At 32.5% G+C, this 14407-nt stretch overlaps 4 protein-coding genes across 10 annotated transcripts; 2 read left to right on the forward strand and 2 right to left on the reverse strand.

Moving 5' to 3' along the window:
- Positions 1–350: 350 nt before the first annotated feature.
- Positions 351–2899, reverse strand: LOC132905229 (cytochrome b5-like). 4 transcript variants are annotated; one of them, XM_060956316.1, is made up of 5 exons: positions 2881–2899; positions 2092–2239; positions 1871–1999; positions 1716–1774; positions 351–1384 (listed from the first exon to the last, which is right to left on the reverse strand). In XM_060956316.1, the coding sequence occupies exons 2-5, from the start codon at positions 2227–2229 to the stop codon at positions 1294–1296; spliced, it is 417 nt and encodes a 138-aa protein (XP_060812299.1). In that variant the 5' UTR covers positions 2230–2239; positions 2881–2899; the 3' UTR covers positions 351–1293. The 4 variants fall into 4 exon arrangements, with proteins under 4 accessions (XP_060812299.1, XP_060812298.1, XP_060812297.1 ...); XM_060956315.1 differs by lacking the exon at positions 2881–2899 and adding an exon at positions 2641–2758; XM_060956314.1 differs by lacking the exon at positions 2881–2899 and adding an exon at positions 2345–2602.
- LOC132905220 (torsin-1A-like) lies at positions 2781–4937 on the forward strand. Of its 2 annotated transcripts, XM_060956301.1 has the most exons (5): positions 2781–2922; positions 3083–3344; positions 3429–3694; positions 3770–3857; positions 3975–4937. In XM_060956301.1, the coding sequence occupies exons 2-5, from the start codon at positions 3158–3160 to the stop codon at positions 4364–4366; spliced, it is 933 nt and encodes a 310-aa protein (XP_060812284.1). In that variant the 5' UTR covers positions 2781–2922; positions 3083–3157; the 3' UTR covers positions 4367–4937. The 2 variants fall into 2 exon arrangements, with proteins under 2 accessions (XP_060812284.1, XP_060812283.1); XM_060956300.1 differs by having other exon boundaries at positions 2784–2922; positions 3770–4937.
- Positions 4044–9254, reverse strand: LOC132905211 (protein vav). 2 transcript variants are annotated; one of them, XM_060956283.1, is made up of 9 exons: positions 8970–9254; positions 8268–8788; positions 8121–8189; positions 7300–7489; positions 6763–7125; positions 6368–6688; positions 5896–6300; positions 5551–5822; positions 4044–5479 (listed from the first exon to the last, which is right to left on the reverse strand). In XM_060956283.1, exons 2-9 carry the CDS (start codon positions 8675–8677, stop codon positions 5122–5124), a joined length of 2388 nt encoding a protein of 795 aa, XP_060812266.1. In that variant the 5' UTR covers positions 8678–8788; positions 8970–9254; the 3' UTR covers positions 4044–5121. The 2 variants fall into 2 exon arrangements, with proteins under 2 accessions (XP_060812266.1, XP_060812268.1); XM_060956285.1 differs by lacking the exon at positions 7300–7489 and adding an exon at positions 7826–7952.
- A 1513-nt stretch (positions 9255–10767) lies between these two features.
- LOC132905218 (plancitoxin-1) lies at positions 10768–12538 on the forward strand. 2 transcript variants are annotated; one of them, XM_060956296.1, is made up of 6 exons: positions 10768–10892; positions 11085–11262; positions 11390–11882; positions 11966–12068; positions 12131–12287; positions 12355–12538. In XM_060956296.1, the coding sequence occupies exons 1-6, from the start codon at positions 10783–10785 to the stop codon at positions 12460–12462; spliced, it is 1149 nt and encodes a 382-aa protein (XP_060812279.1). In that variant the 5' UTR covers positions 10768–10782; the 3' UTR covers positions 12463–12538. The 2 variants fall into 2 exon arrangements, with proteins under 2 accessions (XP_060812279.1, XP_060812280.1); XM_060956297.1 differs by having other exon boundaries at positions 10774–10892; positions 12149–12287; positions 12355–12536.
- The last annotated feature ends 1869 nt before the right edge of the window (positions 12539–14407 follow it).

Raw genomic sequence — 14407 nt, forward strand, 5'->3', positions numbered from 1 at the left:
AGAACGAACATGCACGAGATCGGGAAGGGGAAATTGAAAGTGCGACAAGGAAAGGATGATAGTAGTACGAGCGCGTAGCGTCGGCGCTCAAATTCGCTCGATATCGTTTTTCCCTCTTTCGACTTCTATTAGATATCTATTAATTTATTTTTTCATACATTGAATACTTTTTGTTTTCCTATCATTCCACTATTAGGCATGTTGCCAGTTTCAGTGGATGGTAAATATTTGAAAATTTTTATCCACGTCTACGTGTAATTACATAGATAGAAATATAAAATAGTTTGTCACATAAAATAAATTGATAAAGTGATAAACGATAGAGAGAAAATAAATAAGGAAGATATTGATATGTTTAAAGTACACCTTCACTTTTTATGCAATTATAAGAATAATACTGATCATAGGTAAATGTGTGAAATAATGTTATGAGTATTAATAACGAGACTGTAAATTTCAATATTATTGACTAAGTAACTCTACGTTACAACTGAACACCATATTTGTGTTTTAACAAATTATAGTAATTATAGTATAAAAATCATGCCTTTATTATATTCTAGCAATTTTAATGAGAATATATATATATATATATATATATATATATATATATATATAATTATATATATATATATATATATATATTTGAGATAATGGATTATTAAATACAATATTGGAAATATAACAGAACATATTTTATAATATATATAATTTTACAATAGAAAACTTAACAATTTCATTCTCATAATATTACAAAATTTTGCATTGTCGATTATACATGTAAACTAATTTTAAATATGTTTTTGACAAATGCAACTTTAAGAATTCTTCTAAATATTGTTTAAATATATTTTTTTAAATAATTCTTAATTTGTTCATATATTCTTTAACTAAGTGTAAATATCTTTATATGTACAATCAGAATGGTAATTGCACTCGATGCGTTTTTAAGATATTGATTTAGAGCCAACTCTTGTTCCTTTGTTTCAGAGGAACTTCTGTACCAGTACGTAAATAAAATTATTTTATTTTTGTACTTGCAGTTAATATAATTCGTATTATTACATGTGTATGAAACGCGCGCGCGCGTGTTTATATATATTTTAGTTTAAATATAACAAATGAAATTTTGTTTTATAAATGTTTTTATGCTAGGCCAGCTTGTGTGTGCAATTTCATGCCATAAAATAAGACTGCAGTTATGTGCAATATACAGAGTATTCTTTGATTAATTATTTATAACATTTGTTTATGTATGATACAAATTACAAAAAAATAAATATCAGGAATGATTCAGTGTGCTTTATTAAAGTAGCGATGGACAAGAGTCGCCAGTATCCCAAGAGCAATTGGAATCAGCCACGATCGCCAAGAACCACTGCAACTGGCAATGATCACATCACGATGCTGCACTGACTATTTACGTATCACACATTTTGAATTCTGATAATTTTATGAGTTTGAATAGCACAATCACTTACATATGATACAATCATATCGTGACTATATATCAAAATAAAACATATTGCTATAAGTATAATTTTATAATATACCCAGATTTTTAATTGTGCTATCCAATCAATATAAATGACAATGACCGATAATAAATACAACACCAATATAGGAAAGATGTTAATAATAAAATTGTGTACCTGTAATACTTTGGTTAGTAATTTATATATATATAATACTAACTAATATATGAAAAAATATACCTAGAATTATCTACATCAGACACATCAGTTACATCATTGCTTCCCTGTGTTCTTTCCTCCTAAAATTAATAATTTGTTAGTCCTTAATTATTGTCATTGGTAGAAAAAGTAGAAATTGGTAATAGAGATATAAAATTATTAAACCTTATACATACTTCTACTAATTCTCCAATTTTGAATATCTCCATTAATTCTCTTGCATCGCTTGAATGACCAATATCTTCAAAGGCTTCTGTACAATCTTGACCACCTTGTTCCAAAAGAACTTCTTCTCCACCAGGATGCTTGAATTTCAAATATAAAATAAATATTTTTATATGCAGTTCTATTAAAAAATGTCAATTATAAAAGAAATACATATAAAGTATATAATTACACTTATAAATTGTGTCACATTGTAAACTTTATTGTGAATAATAAACCACAGATCTTTACTATCATTATGCTTAGCGACTTCTTCCCGCGTGTAAAATTTGGTATAAGCGGTATCAACAGTGCTATTTTCGGACGCCATATTTTTTCTTCTGCAGTAGACAATATTTTAAAGTAAATATATATTAAGTATTATATAAATATTACTGAAAAGAATGAATAAAATATTGAAATATAGTAAATGATGTATTATTTACAGTGCTCAATACGGTAAGCTCTGTTTAAAAAATACAAATCACGCAAAAATTTTATTCCGCGACTTATACGTTAGCTACGACTGTAGCTACAGTCTGAATTCTGTGAATCAGTCAGTGAGTGATTCGTATACTCATAATAGTAATATTGACCCTATTGACCGCTGATAAGATCTGTAAAATTATTTACTTTTTCAAGATTTTCAGGGTTATCTAGGTTATTTTTTTTTTATTGTTCCCATTTAATTTTAAATAACGTATTAGAAACAATAAATATTACTTTAACAACATAATGATACGTGGTTTTATGTAAATTGGGTATTTAACGAATGTTAGATACTGTGTAATATTATTTACAAAATTAAAACATTCATAGCTTATTGTAATAACTAATTGTATCCTATAAGTTAAAAGTATTTATCGATGTAGTAATATAAACAATTATATTTAGGTATAAAACATAAATTGATTTAATTCTATTTAAATATTTATATGGTTATCTTTTATGTCAGTTTTTAATTAAGAACCCAAAACCTCACACTTTGAAGTTGAACCAATAGGAAATCACCGATTTCAGTTATGTAAGTATCTAAATTAATGATTATAGGTTACAGCTACACCATAAAGCATTTTTTTAGGATGCTAGTGTTTAAATTGAATGCAATTCTGTTGAAGGAATACGAACGAATATTTTTATGTAAATTGATATTATGATAAATAATTCTTGATATTTTATTTTAGTGTTGGCAAGTGATGTTTAAATTTTACGGAATACGATTAATTTTAACTATACAATTAATTAAATAATAATATAAGATGAATTTTGCCGGCACTTTGCCTGTATTTATTGTTATTATTTTATTAACTGTTTGTGTGAAATGTGAATTTTCGGTTATGTCAGTGTTATCATCTGGGTTCAATAAAGTCAGTAAAATAATACAAAATGTAGAATGCAATTTTGTAGAATGTTGTGCGACCGAATATATTTCTTCTGACATTGACAGTATGTATACTAAGTAGGACAAAGTTTTTGAAGGTTATGTGTACGTGCATAATCAGATTAACTGGATATATGTGATGATTTTAGAATTAGACGATATTCTTAATAAAGAGCTTTTTGGACAAGAAATTGCTCATCGTGTAATAATAAATGCCTTATATGGACATCTAACTTCATCTAATCCTCCCAAAGCTTTGACTATGAGTTTTCATGGTCCACCAGGAACTGGCAAAACTTACATAAGTCAATTGATTGCTAAGCTTCTTTATAAAAATGGGGATCAAAGCAAATTTTATCATTTTTTTAATGGTCGTAATGACTTTCCTCTTCAGGAAAAAGTAAACGAATATAAGGTATATTTCAACTATTATTAAATGGTTACTTTTCAACTTTAAATTGAATATGATATACTATTTTATATTACACAGGAAGAATTATATACAATTATTATTAATAGTTTACAAAAATGTGAAAGATCAATGTTTGTATTTGATGAAGTGGATAAAATGCCAGAAGGTTTACTAAATGTTCTTGTACCATTTTTGGATTACAATGCATGGATTAAATCATGGAGACTTGCGAGCATTTCTATAAATACAAGGAAAGCAATTTACATATTTTTATCCAATACAGGTAGTTCGCGCATTACTCAGCGTTTATTAACACTTTGGGGGGAAGGCAAACATAGGAGAACAACTAAGCTTCAAGATTTTGAAAATTTAATAAGTATTGGAGCATTCAATGAAAAGGGTGGTTTCTATCATAGTGATACAATAGACTCTAGTGTAATAGACCATTATGTGCCATTTTTACCGCTTGAAGAAATACATGTGAAAAAGTGTTTAGAAAAAGCTTTTTTAAACAGAGGAGTACATCCTACTAATGATATGATAGAAGAAGGATTATCATATGTGGTCTTTGGACCTCCTCCACATAATATTTATGCAACTAAAGGCTGCAAAAGACTAGAACAAAAAGTGGCTGCTATTGTATATGCTAATAAAAAGACTAAAGTAGAACTTTAGATATACGTATATAAGTATTACCTCTTTTTTATGTTAACATTTCCATAAGATCTAAATTTTATTGATTATTCTTATTGGCACAATCAGAAAAGTTGTGTAACAATTAAAAAAATAGTACAATTAATTTGTTACAATAATCACGTTGCGATTATTTATGTATTTATGTATATGTATGCTTATATTTAAGAAATAGCTAAAATTTTTATCATTAACAGTACAGAATTACAGTATATACAATTGAGTCTTGGCAATTGACTTTAAAATATAGTCATAAAGGAAAAAGCTGTCCAGAAGTATAAACATTTGGCGAAGTGTTCTTCTTTTGTATGATTCTAATATACAAGAATAGATAGACAGCTTTGATCTTTATGACTTCTTGAAACTTTATTCGTACTGTCATATTATACCGAAAAATAATTATGATTCTTTTGATCTATACAGATAGCTAAATATATATTTCTTTTTATGCGCTCGGTTCCCGTTTACGAACATGTACTTTCTATTTATATGATTGTGATACAGCACAACCTCAAGTAAAGAGAACAAAATAAATTGTATTTTTATAATGATACTAATGTGTGAAGATAAATTTTTCTATGTTTTATATAATGTAAAAATGCGTTATATCAGTTTATTTTTTCTTTTTGTTCTCCATTGAGGCATGTTTTAATAAAATATTATGATTGCACGATGTAAAACATTTTTTATCGTCGTGCTATCACACGAAGGGAATATCTAAGTAGTATAATTTATGGCTATTCTTCTTCAACATATTCCTTTGGAAAAAACCCTACCTGATCTCCAATCTTTCCCTTCCACCAACCTTTCGCATCACCTTCCTTGCTCAATACTACAACTCTGCAACCCCGCCGTAGGCTCAGCTGATTCCGTTCTCCTCCGCGGAAATCAAATAATGCTTTAGCCAAGACACGTCTATACGGCCATAACAAGCGTTGATCTAATTTTTCAAAATTTTCTGATAACGATGCTCGCTCATAATATTCAACAAGTTCAACTACACTTTTGAAGAAACGAGATTCACTGAGATAATATACATCAGCACCATCAACATCACGTTTAAATACTCTTATATGTTTTACCGCTCCGTCTGCCCTATAATATTAGATTAATATTTTTAAAAAGTTTGACACTTATGCAAGGTAATATGTATGTGAAGCTCATACTTGATACTAAGAGCGTAATTAGTTTCGTGTTTCAAACGTGGTTGTCCGGCAGGCCGTACTCGCAGCATATAGGTACCATCTTCACGAGGTTCTAATTTATTTGATGCTGTGTCACGTCCCATTTCTCCTACAAACCATAATTTCACAGAGAGAGCGCGTTCACATGGTAGTGGTGGTGGAGGCGGAGGTGGGGGAGGCACTGGCATACACCGACCCGAATGTGCAATACATTGTTTGTGTACAGCGTAGCGGCAGACCTCACATCGATAGCCCTGTTTCGAATGAACAATTTATTAGAAAACCTATGTTACAATATTTAACAACTTTCAATTAATAAAGTTTTACCTGAAAAATTCGACCCTTTAGAAATTTGCCACATCGCTGACAACTACGTGGAGTGTCAAATGTTGTAAGTTTAAATTTATGATTTGTATTGCGACACGCGGCAGGATTAACATTATCCATTGCATCTTGCAATGCCTTGATCCACATTTGCTTTTGTTCTTCCGTTCTTGCATACAAAGTGTATGCAGTATATTCTTGTTTATGGACCAACAACCATTGATAAGACCATCGAGAATCTCTGCCAAGGGTTCGTCTTCCTGTATGATCTTCTAATCGATAATCATCGAGACGTAAGGTTTCGCGATAACAATATTGCTCTCCTCTACCTGCTTTACAAATCAATACTACTTGTTCGAAAATAAATGCGTAACGAGCTTTTACCCGTTGGTCACCGTGAGCTTTTACCTAGAATATGATTGTTACGTTTTGTTGACATTTAGAATTTCGTACATGCTTATTACGAAATTATTACCTTAAGCTCTCCGTCCCTAAGTAATCGTCCAAAATCCTTTAATTGTGCATCTTCTGGAACATCCCAATCGATTATCGATGCCTGAATATCTCTTATAATGTCCAATGTATCCGAGTCACGTTTTACTTCATTAATATATTGCGCTATATCAACCATTACTTCTCTAGCTTTGCCAAGCTGACGTCTATCTTCCAGCCAATCGCAAGGAGTTTCTTCTACTAGTTTATCGAGTAATAGGTGATATTTCAATACTCTTTGCATCGGGACAGATAAAATATCTCGCAATTTGAATTTGCCATTATTTGCTTCTTGTTGACATCTCTGCAATTACCATTTTCATCAAGAACAAGACACGTAGGATATCATATATTAAAGATAAACGTTTGAAGACATACAATAACTTCTTGATTAACTAATTCATAACGGGCACATGCTTCTTGCAACGTGTTTTGAGCAAGAGTAAGGTTTGCGCAGTAATCGCCGTAAATAAGGAATTTTTCTCGCCAATCGAGAAAAACCTGCGCTAACGCAGCGCCAGTCCTTGCTTTCCGAAGTTGACTATGAAAGCCGGCATGAATTTCTGCAAGTTCCTTTATGCCAAAAAAAATACGTGCAGAATCTTCAGGTCGTAGTAACGAGGAAAGAGGTCTAGCGAAATGTTTAAGTAAACTGTTAAGGACATCCGAATAATTTCGTTCCGTTTCAACAAGTTCTTGAATTACATAATCCCTTTTTTCACCTCCAGAGATTGCACCGTCCTGTTTCACAAAGAGATCAATAGAAAGTTCTTTTTTATAGGAACAATGTGGAATATAGAATAGTATAAAACGTAACAAAATGAATTATTAATGTTATGATTTACAATTTTAAAATGCCACTGAGATGAATTTTTGATGATCACATACATGTAAGGAACACAAATATTTAACGACCTGTACAACAGATGGAGGAGGTGGCAAGTGTAGACTACAAAGGTCCTGGTAGATTTCTTCACTTTGAGCATGGCTGCAGTATGCTCCATATCCATCTTCCTCCCCAACTGGATCTTCATTGTCGCCTCCTCCACCTGTCTCGTCGCCTTCTCGCCTTCTAAATCTTCTGCGACGACCTTCGTCTTCACGGCTTTAGCATAAAAATATGAACAGCCATGCACTATTCATGCATGAAAGAAATAAAATTTCTTGCGAACTTAAACTATTTGCAGCAACTGCATAGATCTCGTTACTATTACTAAATATAGCTAGCACATCAATTTTCAGAGCAAATGCAGAATAAAATTCAGAATAGTGCCAGTATCACTGTACTGAGATAATTTTGCTGTAGACATTTGTACGTGTAAATAATAATTATTTATACATCAAATAAGCAAATGCTTGACTGTCTTCTCTTATAACGGAATACAGTGATGTTTGGTACTTTTATTGCAAAACAAACATTTAAGTTGCAAACGACAGATACCTTCTCTGTGGAAGGCCAGTCGTGTTGAGAATTACTCGAGAAACAGAGTAATTCCTGATATACTTGGGATTCATCTACATCCATACTCTTAGGTTTCATGGTAAATGTCCCCACTCCTGTTGTGGGACTAAACCCATTGACATAAGTTATAAATAATATAGATATCTTTTGATATATCAATTTTTATAATAATTCTATAAACTTTCTATCTTTAAGCAAAATATATTGTTTGTGTATTTTAGTTGTAAATATATTTATAAATCAAGGAATTTCATTGACAAGTTTGAATGCTTACCCTGCACCAGCACTTTGTAAATCCTTATAAATATCTTCTTGCGATCTACCATGACCTATAGAAAAGCCTCTGTAATGAATATTTATTGGTATAAAAAAATAATATAATTTACGCGTAAAAGAGATTATGTAATAATAAATTACTTACGGTATACCCTTACGTCTCAAACGAGGACAATTTGATAAAGCTGATAAGGTACGTAATACACGAAGGAAATCCGATAGATCGAATAACATAGAAGGTTCAAAAAGTTCAGAATCGGATAAGCCAAACGTAGTTGAACATGCCGATAGAAATACTTTTATATTTCTTAAGCACAAAAATTGTGCCATTTGTGGTTTTTGATTTACATCTTTCATGTCTATACAACCGGGATCCACTGTATTTAAAAGATTACATAGCAATACACCGTCTCTTAGGGTATATGCTAAGTCAACAGCAGTAGCCTCTGGCCAATTTGCTTTATGATCTGCTCTCAAAGCTCCGCATCTTGTTAACCATTTAACACATTCATGCCAACCACTTCCATTATCCGGACCGCTTTCTATTCGGCTCATTTTCTTTTGGTTTTTAATACAAAATATTAAAAATTTATGATTCGGATCCTTTCAATCTATAGTGCATTAGGCCATAAAGATTTTATTAATGTATTTTCTTATGCTAGGAAACTGTAAAGATGTAAAAATATGGTTAAAGGTAACAGTTTATATGGATATAACTTAACAAATGAAAAAAAGATATATATCTAAGAGTGCAATTTTAATAGATAAAACTCGCAGTATTATATTAGTATTAAAAGACATTATGGATCATATGTTATTGAAGTAATTAGTACTTTTGAAAATATACCTCCATCCGACGAAGAATTTATAAACTGTTTCTTCGTTCTTCTGTCAGTGTTAAAAACATTCTGTAACTAGTTCTATAAAGGAATTCATTATTGTGTTCCTTGTCGGTTTTTAAAAGATATCTCAACGGAATCTGCAGTGCCGCTTAAAATGGTTTATTGGCAGTGTCATTGCTAAGAAAGCATTTGGCGGAATTGTAACTTTAATATACGGTTATTACTTCACACAATGTGCCTTGTTTTCTCATTATAGTATTATGACGTTCGGCTCGCTGCAACTTATGATCGCCATATTGCTACTTCACTGCAGTCGATCATATTATTTTCGTTGCAGTGTTTGTTTTATGTATCCAACCATAGGTGGAGTTAAGTGTTTGTGTAAAGTGTAAGTAAACGTTATATTCCAAATTGTGAAAGTCTCGTCATTTCGAATTATTAAAGTTGATGAATTTTTATAAAATGCAATTACTTATTTACTAAGATGTAATACTTTTTTACATTTGTTTGTAACAATATCATAAATGTAATATATTCAAAATTAATTAAAACTGAATTATAAATTATTGTTCCGACACACATAGTATATATAAGAAACTTAGATACATTATTTAACAAAAAGATTATAAAAATTGTAATATGTTACTTTACGATGGTAATGTGGGTTGTTTAAATAATCGAATTATTTTAAACAATCGATACATATTGTTATATACTAATTTTATACACGTACATAATTATAACAATAACAAACATTTATTTTAGGAATCGTATTCATTGTTGTAAATGTAATGAATATATCGTTTGAAAAAGAAAGTTCTGACAAATGTGCCAATAGGGTAAACAAACTCCAGTGACGTAAAGTGACGTTTCATTCAACGTTCTTGACATATACTTATACATGTAGTTACCTTCAATTCTTTTGCAGTGTGTTGAATGGTCGATGTAATGACAACAACGTCTCCGCTTGAGAGCTGTTGAGTGATATTGTACTGTACTTACACAAAACGGCAGATCACGGTAAATACATCTAATAAATCATTCATCGTGTATAACATGTCTAACATAATATGTATTGTGTATAATATGGCGTGAATCATTGTATATTTTATTTATCATCATAAAAATTGTAAACATTATATGTTTTATTAAGAAGAAGAGAAAGAAAAGAACATAGGAAAAGAATGAAGATTTAAAATATTTTAATTTTTTCAATGTACTTGAACAATATTGTACGTTGTGATCATAGCATATATTTTACTATGACTTTGTTTCATGAGTAAAACCTTCAACACGTTTCATGCCGCGCTATTTTCGTACAACTTTCCATTTAGGTCGCGTGCATGAAATACCATTTACAATGAAACAAGTAAGTTTACTGAAACAGTTTACATAAAAAAATACATAGACTGCTTCTCTCTTTCTATTGTAAATTAAAAAATATAAAGCACACATAAAATATACATATTCATGTAGAACTAATCTCTTTTTTTATACTTTTTGGGGATTATTATATACTTATTGCAGGTTATATATTTTCATATAAATAGATATAAATCCGAATGGTGTTTTATTCATACCGCTGCGTGATAATTATCAATATCTATGTAGTATTTGTCATTGATATTCGTAATGTTACAATACTTGTGCTACGTATTAACGTAGCTATTTATCTATAAAATATTAACTGACCTGAATCAAAAGTGTGTGAAACGCCACATTATCTTTCTTTTTCTCGAATTGTATTTTAAAGGGAATCGTTTAAACATTGCTTTATTTTTGTAATTATTTGTTTTATTCCAGCAAAACATCGAGAACATGAAAGTTATATTTTACGTAACTACGTTAGTAATCGCGAGTAACGTTATATGCGGCGACCGATACAATAAATTACAATGTAAAGATGAAAAAGATGAACCAGTGGATTGGTAAATATATAATTGTATCCTTATTTTTCGTAAAGCCTTGGAAACGCCATGCTTCCGCTTTATTTTCAAATCACTTTCCGCGTAATTAGTTTCACACAAATTACTGCATTCGAGTAGTAATAAGGGTATCGTTTGAAGATGATAGTCAGAAACCGATTTAGATGTAAACTGAAAATAATGCTATTATTTTAGGTACGTGCTTTATAAGTTACCAAAAGTTCACACAAGTAGTAATCCCATGATTAGAGAAGGAATCGCTTATCTGTACATAACGAATGCAACTATCGAAACTGGTTGGCAAGTGTCTTCTAGGCCCATCGGTTCGAACAATTCCATCCCTGGAATTACATTAGCGCCGCTTTACAATCAGGTAAGCATTTAGCAAACATTAATTAACGATTTTAATTAGATTCTCATCTCACGATAACGGCAATTATGACGAATTACTTAAAAAAACAAAAAAAAGAAGTGAACACTATGATGTTTTATTATCGCAGGATAACAAGAATGAAAGCATATGGAGTTTATATAACGATAGTCCACCAAATTCTTCTTATGTCTGGAGCTTTGGTCACACAAAGGGTGTAGTGATGGCAAATAGTGACCAAGGCTTCTGGTTAATTCACAGCGTTCCAAATTTCCCTCCAGTTCCTAAAAGTGGTGTGCAAACTCGACGGTCAAAAAAGGGAAATATTACTACCGATGGCAAATACAGTTATCCGGTAAGTGGAACGTTCTACGGACAAAGTTTTTTATGTATTTCCCTTGGCAGTGATCAGTTCGATATTATTGGAGAACAATTAATGTACAACGAAATAGCAGTGTATGCAAAAAATATTCCTGATATACTTGGTACACAGTACCCAGTATTGAAAAATGCGATCAATCAGAAACATATCAAAACTCCTCCCTACAACCATAAAGCTGTAATAAGATCTCTAAGAACGACTGAATTCATTTCGTTTGCCAAGGATGGAAAATGGGGTAAAGGTAAGTAAAAATTATGCTCGTTAAATTACATTTCACTATCTTGGAAGATATATTTATACTATATAACTTTAAATTCTGTTCAGATTTATACGGAGATTTTGTAGCGCCACAATTGCAGTCAGATTTATATGTTCAGTCATGGTTGAATGGTCCAGGCAAGCTACCCTCAATTTGTACCCGTAGAAAGTAGGTAGTATCGTTTTTTAATCTACGTTTCGTCATTCTCTATCGTTCTTCTCTGTTACAAGAATTCGTCAATTATTCAGAATCTACAACGTTAAAAGCTTTGAATTCGACGTAGCGAATGTGAATTTTGCCAGTAGTCAGGATCATTCAAAATGGGCTATTACAAACACCAAAAAGTCCGCTAATCGTTGGGTTTGCATTGGTGATATCAATAGAGCCGTAAGTATATTTTTTTTTTTTAGAAACGTTTACAATTATAAAACGTTGAAGATATTTCTTTGTTTAGGATACACAGTATTCTCGAGGCGGTGGAATCGTATGTTTCAAGGAGGCTCGTTTGTGGATTGATTATCGTAATATTATAAACGACGTAGAGCCTTGTAATCATACCTAAAGACTCTAGCAAGATACAATGCGTTCGTTTGCCACTTTTTCCAATGAAAATTACATACCTGATGAAACATTAAAAGAAAAAGATACTAATGTAGAAAAGATACTAATAAAATGCATACGATGACTCGAGAGTTTCAAGGATATTTTATACGAACGAGTCTATAAAAGAAGAAAAACGGGTATTACTTTAAAAGTATGAATCATTGTTATATATACAAGTGTACATATAGATAGAAGATACTGAAGTAACGATGTTTTAATCGATTTTACATTATGTGTGTAACGGATATTTCGTCGATATACATCGTAAAGTTGTGCAACACCAGTGTGAGGATACAAAGTAATAACCGTCATATTAACTGCAGTTTACTTGCAAGTGTATAAAGAAGAGGTCTCGGTGGCTCTCTATTACTGTGGAATAAGGACGAACGACGGGGATCAGAAGCAGTTCTTAAATTGGATTTTATGAAAGGCGGCAGCGACTCTTCCTGCACCGCCTCTAGTTTCGTCTTTCTTTTTCTCAACCGTGCTTATTGTCTATCTAAGGAAATTGCAGTGGAGCTCGACGTGCCGTTAATGAAAGAAAAAAGAAAGTTGTCGAGGTTTAGTAAGCGGAAGGAGGGAGAAACGATTTGCTCTTTAATGAAAATTCCAAGAAATCGGCTGAACTTCGGTCCGTTCTTTATCGGCTGTTTCAAGTTTCTCGATCACTTTGATAGACTTTGTTTCAGAGATTTCTTTACCCGCGGAGAAAAGAACGGTCGTCCAAATATTGCGTCGGTAAGAGCTATTATCATGGCAATAAATGCACGTTACATCACGCGGCCTTGACCTATAATCCCAACCTAAATTGTTCCTTAAATACGATGCGAGGCGAATAAATACGATGCTCGTATTGTGAAACGAACGATACGAATACGATTGACGCAGCCTCGTCGATCACCAGAGAAACGTTAGGACAACAGAAAGAAAAAGAGAAAAGAGATAAACTGGTTTGGATGAAAAGGTCGATGGGTGGAGAAGGTGGAGAGGGTTAAAATTCGTAGGTGTTCATCCAGGCGTGAATCAACCGTTGCACGCTGCCAGGAGACAAAACAACGGCGAAAACAAGAAGCGAGGGAGTTCGGTAAAGCATCTGGAAGCGGATGCTTGGAAAAACAAGCTGGCTGTCGCTGAAAGGGGATTAAGAGCAGGAACGCAGAGATTCCTTTAATACAGAGCTGGCAGCTGGCAGCTGGCAACACTCGGTCAATTTCTTGAAGTCTACGTTGTCATACTTATTCATTTCTGTGATTCGAAAAAACAGACCCCCCACTACTTTTTACTTTCGATGCGTGTACGTGTGCGTGCGTGTATACATACACGTATGTATACATGTATTCATCGTCGTTCGATGTATCGAAACGGTCATTTGTTATATTTCTTCTGGCTATCGATGTATGAAAAGGTTTGTTCGTGGCGCTAATGCATATAGCAGAGAAAATATGATTTATCGGAAGAAATTCTCTCGCAAAAGTGACATATTTTGAAAAAAAAAAACGGGAGATCGTATACCAAGTTAGTGAAATATCATTGATATATGTGTTTCATGTCACGTACCGTTGAGTTGGCGTGCTCGATGGGGCGCAGATTTCGGTTGAAGTACATAGCAGTGTCGTAAAAGGCCATGAAATTTTGGCGGCTGGAAAGATGAGAAGACGATGCTGCGGTGTTCGCAGCGATATTTCAGCATTAAAGGCACCCTGTTCTGCATACTAAAATCTTGTGCACCGTCCAAATATACGCGCAACGTTATATGCACGAAACCATCGTGTGTCGTGCTCCGCGTGTGTACTTAAGCACGTTAACGGTGCGCATGCGCGAGCTTCCACCATCCTTTTTCCCCCGGTTACCAACATCCTGCGGCCTTTATCACCTACCCTAGCTTCGTGTCTATAGTTTATGTA

The sequence above is a fragment of the Bombus pascuorum genome, chromosome 3 (assembly GCF_905332965.1).
Source record: "Bombus pascuorum chromosome 3, iyBomPasc1.1, whole genome shotgun sequence".
NCBI classification, from domain to species: Eukaryota; Metazoa; Arthropoda; class Insecta; order Hymenoptera; family Apidae; genus Bombus; species Bombus pascuorum.

Coding starts and splice junctions, on each gene's coding strand:
- LOC132905229 (XM_060956316.1), bottom strand. CDS start 2,229: ATGGCGTCCGAAAATAGCACTGTTGATACCGCTTATACCAAATTTTAC. Junction 2,000..2,091: donor ATGTGACACAATTTATAAGT/GTAATTATATAC, acceptor TTGAAATTCAAG/CATCCTGGTGGAGAAGAAGT. Junction 1,775..1,870: donor AAATTGGAGAATTAGTAGAA/GTATGTATAAGG, acceptor TATTAATTTTAG/GAGGAAAGAACACAGGGAAG.
- LOC132905220 (XM_060956300.1), top strand. CDS start 3,158: ATGAATTTTGCCGGCACTTTGCCTGTATTTATTGTTATTATTTTATTA. Junction 3,345..3,428: donor TATTTCTTCTGACATTGACA/GTATGTATACTA, acceptor TGATGATTTTAG/AATTAGACGATATTCTTAAT. Junction 3,695..3,769: donor AAAAAGTAAACGAATATAAG/GTATATTTCAAC, acceptor TATATTACACAG/GAAGAATTATATACAATTAT.
- LOC132905211 (XM_060956283.1), bottom strand. CDS start 8,677: ATGAGCCGAATAGAAAGCGGTCCGGATAATGGAAGTGGTTGGCATGAA. Junction 6,689..6,762: donor TAGTTAATCAAGAAGTTATT/GTATGTCTTCAA, acceptor TGGTAATTGCAG/AGATGTCAACAAGAAGCAAA. Junction 5,823..5,895: donor TAAAGGGTCGAATTTTTCAG/GTAAAACTTTAT, acceptor CATTCGAAACAG/GGCTATCGATGTGAGGTCTG.
- LOC132905218 (XM_060956296.1), top strand. CDS start 10,783: ATGAAAGTTATATTTTACGTAACTACGTTAGTAATCGCGAGTAACGTT. Junction 10,893..11,084: donor AAAGATGAACCAGTGGATTG/GTAAATATATAA, acceptor CTATTATTTTAG/GTACGTGCTTTATAAGTTAC. Junction 11,883..11,965: donor GGATGGAAAATGGGGTAAAG/GTAAGTAAAAAT, acceptor AATTCTGTTCAG/ATTTATACGGAGATTTTGTA.